Below are 12,775 nucleotides of genomic sequence, written 5' to 3'. Positions count from 1 at the left end.
TCAGGTGACTACAGGGTTATAAACACAAAATCAAATAGTGGTAATGCAGGCGTAGGTTTAATAATGAATAGGAAAATAGGAATGTGGGTAAACTACTACAAACACCATAGTGAATGCATTATTGTGGCCAAGATAGATATGAAGCCCACACCTACTACAGTAGTACAAGTTTATATGCCAACTAGCTCTGCAGATGGTGAAGAAATTGAAGAAATGTATGATCAAATAAAAGAAATTATTCAGATAGTGAAGGGAGATGAAAATTTAATAGTCATTGGTGACTGGAATTCGGTAGTAGGAAAAGGGAGAGAAGGAAACGTAGTAGGTGAATATGGACTGGGGCAAAGAAATGAAAGAGGAAGCCGCCTGGTAGAATTTTGCACAGAGCACAACTTAATCATAGCTAACACTTGGTTCAAGAATCATAAAAGAAGGCTATATACATGGAAGAAGCCTGGAGATACTAAAAGGTATCAAATAGATTATATAATGGTAAGACAGAGATTTATGAACCAGGTTTTAAATTGTAAGACATTTCCAGGGGCAGATATGGACTCTGACCACAATCTATTGGTTATGACCTGTAGATTAAAACTGAAGAAACTGCAAAAATGTGGGAATTTAAGGAGATGGGACCTGGATAAACTGACTAAATCAGAGGTTGTACAGAGTTTCAGGGAGAGCATACGGGAGCAATTGACAGGAATGGGGGGAAAGAAATACAGTAGAAGAAGAATGGGTAGCTTTGAGGGATGAAGTAGTGAAGGCAGCAGAGGATCAAGTAGGTAAAAAGACGAGGGCTAGTAGAAATCCTTGGTTAACAGAAGAAATATTGAATTTAATTGATGAAAGGAGAAAATATAAAAATGCAGTAAATGAAGCAGGCAAAAAGGAATACAGACGTCTCAAAAATAAGATCGACAGGAAGTGCAAAATGGCTAAGCAGGGATGGCTAGAGGACAAATTTTAAGGATGTGGAGTCTTATCTCACTAGGGGTAATATAGATACTGCCTACAGGAAAATTAAAGAGACCTTTGGAGATAAGAGAACCACATGTATGAACATCAGGAGCTTAGATGGAAACCCAGTTCTAAGCAAAGAAGGGAAAGCAGAAAGGTGGAAGGAGTATGTAGAGGGTCTATACAAGGGCGATGTACTTGAGGACAATATTATGGAAATGGAAGATGATGTAGATGAAGATGAAAAAAGAGATATGATACTGCGTGAAGAGTTTGACATGCACTGAAAGACCTGAGTTGAAACAAGGCCACCGGAGTAGACAACATTCCATTGGAACTACTGACGGCCTTGGAAGAGCCAGTTCTGACAAAACTCTACCATCTGGTGAGCAAGATGTATGAGACAGGCGAAATACCCTCAGACTTCAAGAAGAATATAATAATTCCAATCCCAAAGAAAGCAGGTGTTGACAGATGTGAAAAATACCGAACTATCAGTTTAATAAGTCACAGCTGCAAAATACTAATGCGAATTCTTTACAGACGAATGGTAAAACTAGTAGAAGCCGACCTCGGGGAAGATCAGTTTGGATTCCGTAGAAATGTTGGAACACGTGAGGCAGTACTGACCCTACGACTTATCTTAGAAGCTAGATTAAGGAAAGGCAAACCTATGTTTCTAGCATTTGTAGACTTAGAGAAATCTTTTGACAATGTTGACTGGAATCCTCTCTTTCAAATTCTGAAGGTGGCAGGGGTAAAATACAAGGAGCGAAAGGCTATTTACAATTTGTACAGAAACCAGATGGCAGTTATAAGGGTCGAGGGACATGAAAGGGAAGCAGTGGTTGGGAAGGGAGTGAGACAGGGTTGTAGTCTCTCCCCGATGTTATTCAATCTGTATATTGAGCAAGCAGTAAAGGGAACAAAAGAAAAATTTGGAGTAGGAATTAAAATCCATAGAGAAGAATTAAAAACTTTGAGGTTCGCCGATGACATCGTAATTCTGTCAGAGACAGCAAAGGACTTGGAAGAGCAGTTGAATGGCATGGATAGTGTCTTGAAAAGAGGATATAAGATGAACATCAACAAAAGCAAAACGAGGATAATGGAATGTAGTCGAATTAAGCCGGGTGATGCTGAGGGAATTAGATTAGGAAATGAGACACTTAAAGTAGTAAAGGAGTTTTGCTATTTGGGGAGCAAAATAACTGATGATGGTAGAAGTAGAGAGGATATAAAATGTAGACTGGCAATGGCAAGGAAAGCGTTTCTGAAGAAGAGAAATTTGTTAACATCGAGTATAGATTTAAGTGTCAGGAAGTCATTTCTGAAAGTATTTGAATAGAGTGTAGCCATGTATGGAAGTGAAACATGGATGATAAATAGTTTGGACAAGAAGAGAATAGTAGCTTTCGAGATGTGGTGCTACAGAAGAATGCTGAAGATTAGATGAGTAGATCACATAACTAATGAGGAAGTATTGTATAGGATTGGAGAGAAGAGAAGTTTGTGTCACAACTTGACCAGAAGAAGGGATCGGTAGGTAGGACATCAAGGAATCACCAATTTAGTATTGGAGGGCAGTGTGGAGGGTAAAAATCGTAGAGGGAGACCAAGAGATGACTACATTAAGCGGATTTGGAAGGATGTGGATTGCAGTGGGTTCTGGGAGATGAAGAAGCTTGCACAGGATAGAGTAGCATGGAGAGCTGCTTCAAACCAGTCTCAGGACTGAAGACAACAACAACAACAACAACAACATAGCAATGAACTGTTAAGCTGTTTGGTATGTGGGATCAGGAGATGTGTGTGTGTTTGTGTGTGTTTGTCTGTATAGTAGAAGGTCAAAGAGAATGTTAGGTATGTGTTCCAGTGTGTTTGTGTGTGTGTGTGTGGGGGGGGGGGGGGGGATGTTTTTTAGTTATTTGGTTTTTCAAGTGTAATGATTCTTTGAAGTTTTTGGAGAATGGGTTATTTTCTAAATCTATTTGTTCATTTAAGTTGGTGTGAGGAGGCTTACTCTTATTGTTCCACGAGATCCATTTTTATTTTGCAAAAACAGACATAATGTCTCTTGGGATAACAGCAATAAGTGATTTTATAAATTTACTTAAAATCCGTCTTGATTGAGGAAAAAAAAAAAAAAGAAAATTGCAATCAAGGCGGATTTTAAGTAACATTATCCATTTTTATTCTTTTGTCTGCAGTGGGTAGGATATGGAGGTTTATTTTGATGTTTGTAACTGAATGACTGTTTTGTGCTAGGTGGGCTGCAAAATTATATTTACCTAAATTTTTTTAACATAGTGCGCCTGTGTGTTCTTTGTATTGAATTTCAAAGTTTCGTCCTGTTTGTCTTATGTAGTAGCAAGAGGAGCTGTTGCAGGTTAATGCATATATACCAGAGTTTTGAAAAGGTGGTTTGGCTGTTTTCATTTTATGAACTTTTTTTCTGTTGGTTGTGTGGTGACTTATTTTGAATTTGTGTGGTTTAAACAGTTTTGCAAGTTGTTGTGATATGTTACTGAGGAATGGCATGGAGATATACTACATGTAGATGTGCTACTGAGGGCCTTGTTGATGCTGTTTGTTTGGTTTCTATCTTTTCACATAATTTGTCAACTTTGGATGGATCATAAGCATTGTTGTTCGCTATTGTTTTTAAAATGTTTAGTGCTTCGGTTTTTACATAGTTTTCAGCATGAATATTGATTACACGGTTGTGTTCTGATCTAAAAAATGCTAATTTATGTTGATTTGAAACTTCCTGGCAGATTAAAACTGTGTGCCCGACTGAGACTCGAACTCGGGACCTTTGCCTTTCGCGGGCAAGTGCTCTACCATCTGAGCTACCGAAGCACGACTCACACCCGGTACTCACAGCTTTACTTCTGCCAGTATCTCGTCTCCTACCTTCCAAACTTTACAGAAGCTCTCCTGCGAACCTTGCAGAACTAACTGATTTGGGTTGCATGATGTGTTGTTTATAATGTCATCTGATGTGGCTAGTTAGAGTCCTTTTTTAGCAAATTAAGTTATGTGTCGTAGAAGTTAATGTTAATTGTGTTCACTACTCTGTCAGAGAATTTGTTGTTTAGCACGTGAGCTATACTGAGAGCTGGTGCACTTCTTAGTTACAATGACAGACAGCTTTTTCTTTTGTTTGGATGACGTTTTTAGTATTTCTTTATCCACAGATTGTTGAACTACATCTAAGAATTTTTCAGGTTGGGATAGCGTAAGATATTTGCTTAATTCTAGGTGCAGCCTGTAGGTGTCTTTGTTGAGTAAGTCTCTGTGTTTATAATGAGATCTGATTTCATTTTTGATCCATGTGATTTCACATGTACTTTTGGCTGCTCATGCTGATTTACATTTGAACACAAAATACAATAAGGAATTAATTTTCTTGGCCTAAACATAACCTGTCATAACAATAAATGATGTTATAAATAACACATCAACACATATTAGCATTTTTTAGATCAGCAGTCAACTGTGTAAACAAAACTCATTCTGAACATGATGTAAAAAGCAAAGAATTAAACATTTTAAAAACAATAGCCCACAACAATGCTTATGACCCATCCATAGTTGACAAATTATGTGAAAAGATAAAAACCATATAAACAGCATCAGCAGCATAGCCATCAATAGCAAATGAAGTTAAATACATCTCCATGTAATTCCTCAGTAACATCTCATACCAACTCGCAAAACTGTTTGAACCACAGAGAATCAAAATAAGTTACCACACAACCAACAGAATAAAAAAAATGTAGTTCATAACACCAAAACAGCCAAATCACCTTTTCAAAAACCTGGCATACATAAATTAACCTGTGACAGCTTTTCCTGCTACTATGTAGGACAAACAGGATGAAACTTTGTAATTCGGTACAAAGAACACACAGATGCACTACATTTTAAAAAATTTAAGTAGATTTAGTTTTGTCGCCTGCCTGGCATAAAATATTAAAGTTACAAACATCAAAATAAATCTCCATATCCTACCCATTGCAGACAAAGGAATAAAAATGGGTCTTCTGGAACAATCAGATATTTTTGCTCATAAGAATAAGGCTCCCCACACCATTTTAAATGAACAAACAGATTTAGGAAATAAACCATTCTTCCAAAATTACACTGAGAGGGAGCAGGTGGGGGGGGGGGGGGGGGGGGGGGGAGAGAGAGATCCTTTCCCCTCCTCTCTCTCTCTCACTCGCTTTCCCTCTCCCTCATTGGCACACCTACTCAACACTCTCTTTGGCCTTCTACTACACACACACACACAAAATCTCCTCCTCCCACATATTAACCAGCTTAACAGTTCATTATTAAATAACACAAAAATGTAGTGCTGTGATATTTACTGTTAATTTCATAAATGTTGATCAATGTTAGTTAAACAAAAGACAAATGAAATGCCAGTCGAAATTGCAGTGCTAAAATTGTAGTTATATTATCTTCCCAACTTCATAGTCATTGTTTAATAGATTTTATAATATTACACTGCCTCGCTGAGTGAAAGGCAGGCGGTTAAATACATGATAGGGTAAGTCGCTATTGGCCCCTGGGACGACATGCTCCACAGTGGCGCCCTCACATTATACGCGAGCCAGGAGCACGTGCAGCCATGGCTTACAGCACAATGGAGGAAGGGATGTCCGAGATGTCCAGGATGGCCAACCCAGAGGGAAGGGCAGCGGAGGGAGCCGCCGATCCACCTGGGGGCAGGTAGGGCCCGTGGCAGGATCACGGGGAGGCAGCAAGGGGGGGGGGGGGGGGGTGGCAGTGGCGGTGACTCGAGGACCACGTTTGTTTCCGAAGCAGGTAGCAGACGAGGAGCAGGCGGTGACAGCGGAAGTCCCGCAGGGGTAAGTGGCGGAGCTGGTTATGATGGCAGCCCTCCAACCCTTTCGACGTCTGCACTGACATCACATGCCACTCGTGGGCTGCGGCGACCACGGCAGGCGTCCAGCTCGCCTTGCTCCCGTACACATGGGTCCACACGGCCGCACCAGGGTTGTAGTGCTGAGAGGGCCGGGAGCGAGGACAGGAGGGGGACGGTATCCGCAAATGGAGCAGGGTACACAGCTGTCCTCCATGGAGGAACTCCGCAGGACTACATCCGTCATTCAGCGAGGTGTAATAGGTGCTCAAGAACGGTGTGAGGGCCTACGTGGTTGGAGATGTTTCAACGGCCTGCATCGACTGTTGTTTAAATATTTGGACAAGCCACGCCTTTGGAGGAAGGTTGGAAAGGTGGGCTATGGATATGTTTGATACCGTTGGCCTGATAGATGTCACTGAAGGAGAATGCTGTGAATGGGGGTCATTATAGGAGACCAATGTGTGAGGCAGGTCCTCAATGGCGAGAACCTTTGTGAGGTCCTGAGTGTGGCCTCCTTGGTGGTGGACATCATGCAGACGACATGGGTGTTCGGAGTAGGCATCAATGACAGGTAACCACATGGACCCCAAAAACGGGCCTGCAAAATTGAGACTGATGCAATCCCAGGGCCGGCGAGGCACAGGACAGGGTGTGAATGACTGAGGGGGGGTCTTGCCTGGTGACGCCTACATACAGTGCACGAGCGGACTAGGTGGTCAATATCGCCATCGATGCCTGGCCAATACACGTGCCGGCGAGCCAAAAGTTTCATGCCGGACATACCCCAGTGCCTGTGGTGTAACAAACTGAGCACTTGATGCCGCAAATCCGGAGGGGTGACCACCTGAAGAGCACCCGACTCCTTGGCCAACAGGAGGACATCATCAACCACGGAGAGCCTGTGGGACTGGTGGCGCCAGGGGCTGAAGTCAGTCCGCATCCGACGAGTAATATAGGTGGGACACATGTGGACCACTTAGCAGAGAGCCTGCCGCAAGATAGGGTCACGGCGTCTAACTGTGGCAATGTGAGCAGCCATAAGAGGCAGACCGTCCAGCGCATCCTCGTGGACGCAGAGGATCTCCTGTCGGTCAAAAGCAAGATCAGGGCCTGCTGAGAGACATGACAAGATGCCCACATTAGCATGTTGGGGGGTGGCTTATACTGGATGGTGTAAGCGTAATTCCGTAAAAATAACGCCCAGTGCTGAGGATGTTGAGCCATTCACTTTGGAAGGTGAGAGTAGGGTCCGAAAATTGTAACTAAGGGTTTATGGTCCATCAGGAGGGTGAACTTTGCCCCAAAGAGATAGGTGTGAAATTTTTGGATGGCGAACACTGTCACCATTACCTCCTTTTCAATCTGGGAGTAGTTCTTTGTGCTGGGGTCAATGTCTTAAATGCATGAGTGATGGGCTGTTCTGAGCCAACGGCATTCCGATGCGCGAGGACGGCCCCAATGCCGTATGCTGACGCATCAGCCGTCACAACCAAGGGGCGGTCCGGAGAGAAGGGAAAAGGGAAGGGCCGGACTTCTGCTTTGCCTTTAAACAGAGAAGCCTGGTCACAGGCAGGAGTCCAGTCAAAAGGTACACCTTTGCGACGCAAGCGATTGGGGGGTTGAGCAATGGAGGCAGCCTAGCGTAAGAACTTTAAGTAATAAGTAACCATGCCCAAAAACACCTGACATTCAGACAAGTCCTTGGGGCGAGGAAGGGCCTCAATGGCCACTACATTACGATCCGAAGGGCAGATGCCATCCGTTTTAAGCCAGTGGCCTAAGTATTCCACTTCCGGTTGAAAAAAAACAACACTTGTCCAGCCGACAGCGTAAACCTGCAGATTGCAGAGTGTGAAATAAGGCGCTGAGGTTTTGCAGATGTTCCTGGCAGGAACTCCCAGTGACCAAGATGTCATCCAGATCCAGCTGAGAGGTGACCACATGGTAGTGTTGTGAATAATAGTTCGTCAGCAAGGGGCATATCTCCTGGAAAGAGAGAGCCACAATATCAGGCAGTGGTGCGAACTTGCAAAGAAGAAAGAGCGTGTCTGGGGAGGCCCAAGACAAAAACAACAATGGCTGCAAGGAGTCATCCGTGGCTTGAAAAGCCATGAATTGTTGTTCCAGCCAATGTAAGTATGTTTCCCAGTCTTCTTTAGTGTCATTAAATGGGGTGAACGATGGTGGACGTGGGAAAGCATCGGACACCTGAGGACTCGGATGCTGTTGTGGTAGTGCGTCCCTTGCATCAACTTTGTCCGTTAGCAACCGCAGTGACTGTCCTAAGATGTGTAACTGGAGCTGCTGCTGCATGAGCTGCTGGTCTTGCCCCAGAAGACAGACCAACTTTGCCTCCTTGCTAACAACTACCACCATTTACCTCATTGCCAAAATGACGTAACTGCGACTGTTGCGGTCATGGTGTGTCTGTGAACGAAAGCGCAGAGGGACCAAATGGGAGCGGCCCGCAAACAAACAAGATTAACGAATGGGAAAGGATGGACATGCACAACAACAGATGACCGAGCAAGGCACCAAGAACAACATGCAAGAAGCAATGGGGTCACAAGCAAATGCCTCACAAAATCAACAACATCCACTAGTACATGGAAATAAGCAAAGTAAACATGATATCTGTAAGCGAGATATTGAGGGACTCATGCGAATAACAGACTGCCATGCTGAATGAGAGGCAGGTGCTTAAATACATGATAGGGTACGTTGCTATTGGCCGCTGGGATCACGTGCTCCACAGTAGCACCCTCACATTATACGTGAGCCTGGAGCGCACGCAGCCAGTGTACTAAATTTCATATCCTATGTACCTTCAGATTGCCTACAAAGTCAGTAATGTATTCTTCGTACTTTACTGTCTATGCACAATAAGTAAAATTTGTTACTTTCTATGCTTCATGATGTTGCAGTTTTAATGCTGTATATGTGTGTGTGTGTGTGTGTGTGTGTGTGTGTGTGTGTGTGTGTGTGTGCGTGTGCGTGCATGCGCGCGCGCGCGCGCGATTGTCCGCGTTTGCGTTTGAGCCAAAGTTTGATATTCCACACATTAATGCACATATGAACATATGAGGGTTTTTTTGTATTGCATGTGTTCATATGATGCATTTCCTCCGAACTTATCAGTTTCTCATATTTTAGTGCATTGTTGGGCTTACAAAATACACACAAATCAGTATTATTTAACCACTAACTTCTGTTTTTCAAATAAAATTAATTAACTTGTAACCTACAAAATTGAACATTTAAATGTGTGTTATAAGTGTACTTACTTGGTTGTCATCTCTTCTTCCTCAGTAGTGGTCTCAAACTGAAAAAAGTTAGGATATTCTAATTATGTTCAACACAATGAATGCAACACCATGAAGTTTCAGATTAGTGTACACATTTATTTTTTTCAGTACACTATTGAGCAATGACCAGTCTTTAAAAATTGGAAATACTTTACTTATCAGTTCACCAGTGCCTGTTTAATTTCCATATACAACATCATCATCAATCAGTCAAGTACAGTACCCTTATGTCTGGACATTATAAAGGAAAGCAACACTCAGCAGTAGCTCGTAGAACCTATTCAGCATTGTTGTCTTTACTAATTTTGTTTGCCACTTAACACTACTTTATAATTCACCAAGATGGCTACCTACACTGTCCAAGTAATTATCCACTAACCAAAATTCTTTAGTTGAAAATGACACAATGTGACAGTAGTTTGTGCACATATGTGTTCTGGTGTATAGGTATTATTGTGTATGACCTATGAACAGAGGAATCACTTGCTTTACTTCATAGTAGTGTTATGCCGATTACTGAGCCTGTACTTCTGAATTTTAAAATTTTTCTGGTGAACTGAATGTTCAAACAAATTTTGGGCTTGCAGCCCGTCTTCATTCAGTGTATCCCACAATATTTCAACTGGACGCCTGTCGGTCATCCTCAGGTGAGTCATTGAAGACTGACAAAAACTTCCTTTGTTGTGCAGTGTATAGTGCGCTGAGAGTATTCCATGTACATATCAGAATCAAGTTCACAGTTGGATCAAACTTCTTGACGGCAGTGCCCTTGCTGGTGGAACCATGGAACTCAGCTGTCTTCTACATTAGCACTCGATGCGGCTGTTGATTCACTCTGTCAGTGTCAATTACAGGAAATTTATATGCCTCCACAGTGAAGTCCCTACTTCCATGCGAAGGTGCCATGTTCAAAATTTTTGCTAATTATGCAAATTCTTAATTAGGGACTTAATTCAATAATGAAGAGTGGTATATGTCTCAGAAAATTGAGGGCAATCTAAGTATATCAGCTCTTGCTACAAACAAGCACAGTGGCTCAGATGTCAAATTTGGGTGTTGTCAGACTTTCATTGTAAAAGTTAATTAGCTTTCGGTAAAATGAAAGTGGTTACTGGAAAAAATGAACCTGGCTTTTTAGTGGATAGTTCCAATCCTCTCATGTCTACTGATTATCTGTCACTATTTTAGTAGTCACATGCTAATGGGGCAGCTTCAGTTACTAACTTATCTCAAAGGAATTTGTTGAACTGAAAACTAACAATGCTATTGCAATTAGCAAGTTGAAACACACAATAAGATTACATAAAATATTACAGAAATAAGCCCGCATCTCGTGGTCGTGCGGTAGCGTTCTCGCTTCCCACGCCCGGGTTCGATTCCAGGCGGGGTCAGGGATTTTCTCTGCCTTGTGATGGCTGGGTGTTGTGTGCTGTCCTTAGGTTAGTTAGGTTTAAGTAGTTCTAAGTTCTAGGGGACTGATGACCATAGATGTTAAGTCCCATAGTGCTCAGAGCCATTTGAACCATTACAGAAATAAAAATGTAGCAATTTTGAGTGTAAACTGCATATTATGTGCATAAATAAGAGTCAGATGTGAAAAACAAAGAAAAATTTAGTTATTTGCCTGGAATAGAATAATGGCAGGTGGAGTAAGTCCACTTTGACATGATTCAATGTGTGTAAAATTTATTTTGTTTTTCAGACACTTCCACTTCTGCAAACACCACTTCCAGTTTCTCTTTGTTGCTTCCATCGGTTGCTAGTTACCTTCAGGATACTTTGGAGCCATGAAATTGGCCAGGGAAATGTGTACATACCATCAACAATATTTTATGATGGAAGTATCAATTATTTCAGCATTGATCGCCTTGGAGGTGTTTTGTCTCACCTCAACAAAACACTGCGAGCGGATCTGTCAAGAGTTCTTGGTGAAGAACACAGAGTTGTTGCCAGCATACCTCTTGTTGCACCAGAACGTGCCGGAGCAACAGGTATGTGGTACCTCTTTCCTTTTGTTATTGTAATCCTAAAGAGATATTGTGAACTGTTGTTAAGTTGCAATTGTCAGGGATGAGTATTTGAGGGAGCAGTTATCAGGTTCGAATTTTAATTGGGGCTGTAATTTTGTGCATATTTTATTCTCTTGTGATGGGCAGATGCCCCTTGGAATGCGATCTTAGATGTCAGCATGGCAAGCTCAAACATCCATTAGAGTTTCCATGAGACACATTTCTAGGCCCTCTGGACAAGGGGAGCTCACTTTGAACATAGCTGGGAGCTCTAGGCTGGACTCGCCTAATCCATGTAAAAGTTGGCTGTCGGAGAGATTAACAGTGCATGCAGAATGTCATACTTGTGTCTGATAGGCTCGCAGTGATATCAGGTAATCTCCGTGTCAGTTTTTGGGATGCTAAATGTGAGAAGCCCAATTAGGAGGCAGCACTGGCAGAGAAGTGCTGTTGGTGAAAGAAAATGAATGAACAATGAAAAGAATGTATTTGAGTCAAAAGACAATCATTATGCTTCTCAGGCTAGTTGGCTGAGAGGCCTTAATGTTTAATAGGTTCAGGATTGTTGGAAGTCATTGGCCAAGAGTTCTGTGCGTAGAAAATGAGTTGCAGATCCTCTGAAGTTATGGTGATGTTTGATAGCACTGCACGTTTCTGATGTCAGAAGTTAGCCATCCATAATGATCAACAAAGTTATGCCAGCAGTACATAAATTTACAGCAATTCACAAGTTCTGATTAACTTTTTCCAATTTTTGTAGTTGAGTGAAGTTGGCTTTGGAGATAAACTGAATAATTTTTTTTCTATATCTTTTGATATGGCTTTTGCTGTGATTCATCAAGTTTGTAACTTTTTGAACAGTTGTCTTTGTTTAGAGGTTCCTGTGGAAGTTAAAAAGAAAGCTGGTGAAGATGGCACATGGACTGTTAGCTGTGTGTCTTTTCCAGTCCAGTGATTAGATCTTGCATCTTTCATAGATTATTACAGAGCTTGTATCTTTGGAACAGTAATGAAGATTGTTTAACAATGTTTTATGAGTCAAAGAAATGCTAACAAACCTAATCAAAACTCTTTAACAAGTGTTGGACACAAGTGCTAAAAGAACTGAATTGGACATCACTTGCATACAGACACCAATTAACCCATAAAAACGTATTTACAAGGTTTAAAGAACCAGTATTAAGTGAAGAACCTGAGATATACTTGTCCACTACATATCACTCCCATAGAGACTGTTAAGACAGGATTAGACTAATTACAGTGTACCCAGGAGCATTTATGCAGTCATTTCATTAGCACTTGATATGCAAGGCAAAGAAACTCACGTGTGGTACAAAGCTAAATACCTTCTGGTTCCTCTCTGTAGCAATTTGTAGCATACATACGCAGATATAGGCACAGGAATGATGCACACATTGCCATGAAATTTGGAAGGAGAAGGAAAACAACATTTTGCTATAACTTTTGAGACTACGTCAGACACAACAGGAATTCCCATTATTTGAAATGGACCCTATTAATTTCAAATTTATGCATTGTTCTGCTTCACACTGTGTTTTCCTGGTGGTTTCTTCATGATTTGTTCTATGTTTAATGCTGAATTT

At 41.8% G+C, this 12,775-nt stretch overlaps 1 protein-coding gene across 2 annotated transcripts in view; it reads left to right on the top strand.

Annotated features, from left to right (window-relative positions):
- LOC126284497 (E3 ubiquitin-protein ligase RNF123-like) overlaps positions 1-12,775 on the top strand; it is a 184,962-nt gene that overhangs the window by 97,256 nt on the left and 74,931 nt on the right. For both annotated transcript variants that reach the window (XM_049983475.1, XM_049983465.1), the window contains exon 11: positions 10,865-11,153. In XM_049983475.1, coding sequence (XP_049839432.1) covers positions 10,865-11,153 — 289 coding nt within the window. The remainder of the gene's footprint in view (positions 1-10,864; positions 11,154-12,775) is intronic.

The sequence above is a fragment of the Schistocerca gregaria genome, chromosome 1 (genome assembly GCF_023897955.1).
Source record: "Schistocerca gregaria isolate iqSchGreg1 chromosome 1, iqSchGreg1.2, whole genome shotgun sequence".
Taxonomy (NCBI): Eukaryota; Metazoa; Arthropoda; class Insecta; order Orthoptera; family Acrididae; genus Schistocerca; species Schistocerca gregaria.
Note: the sequence above shows the minus strand (reverse complement) of the source record. Positions and strands in the feature narration are given on the sequence as shown.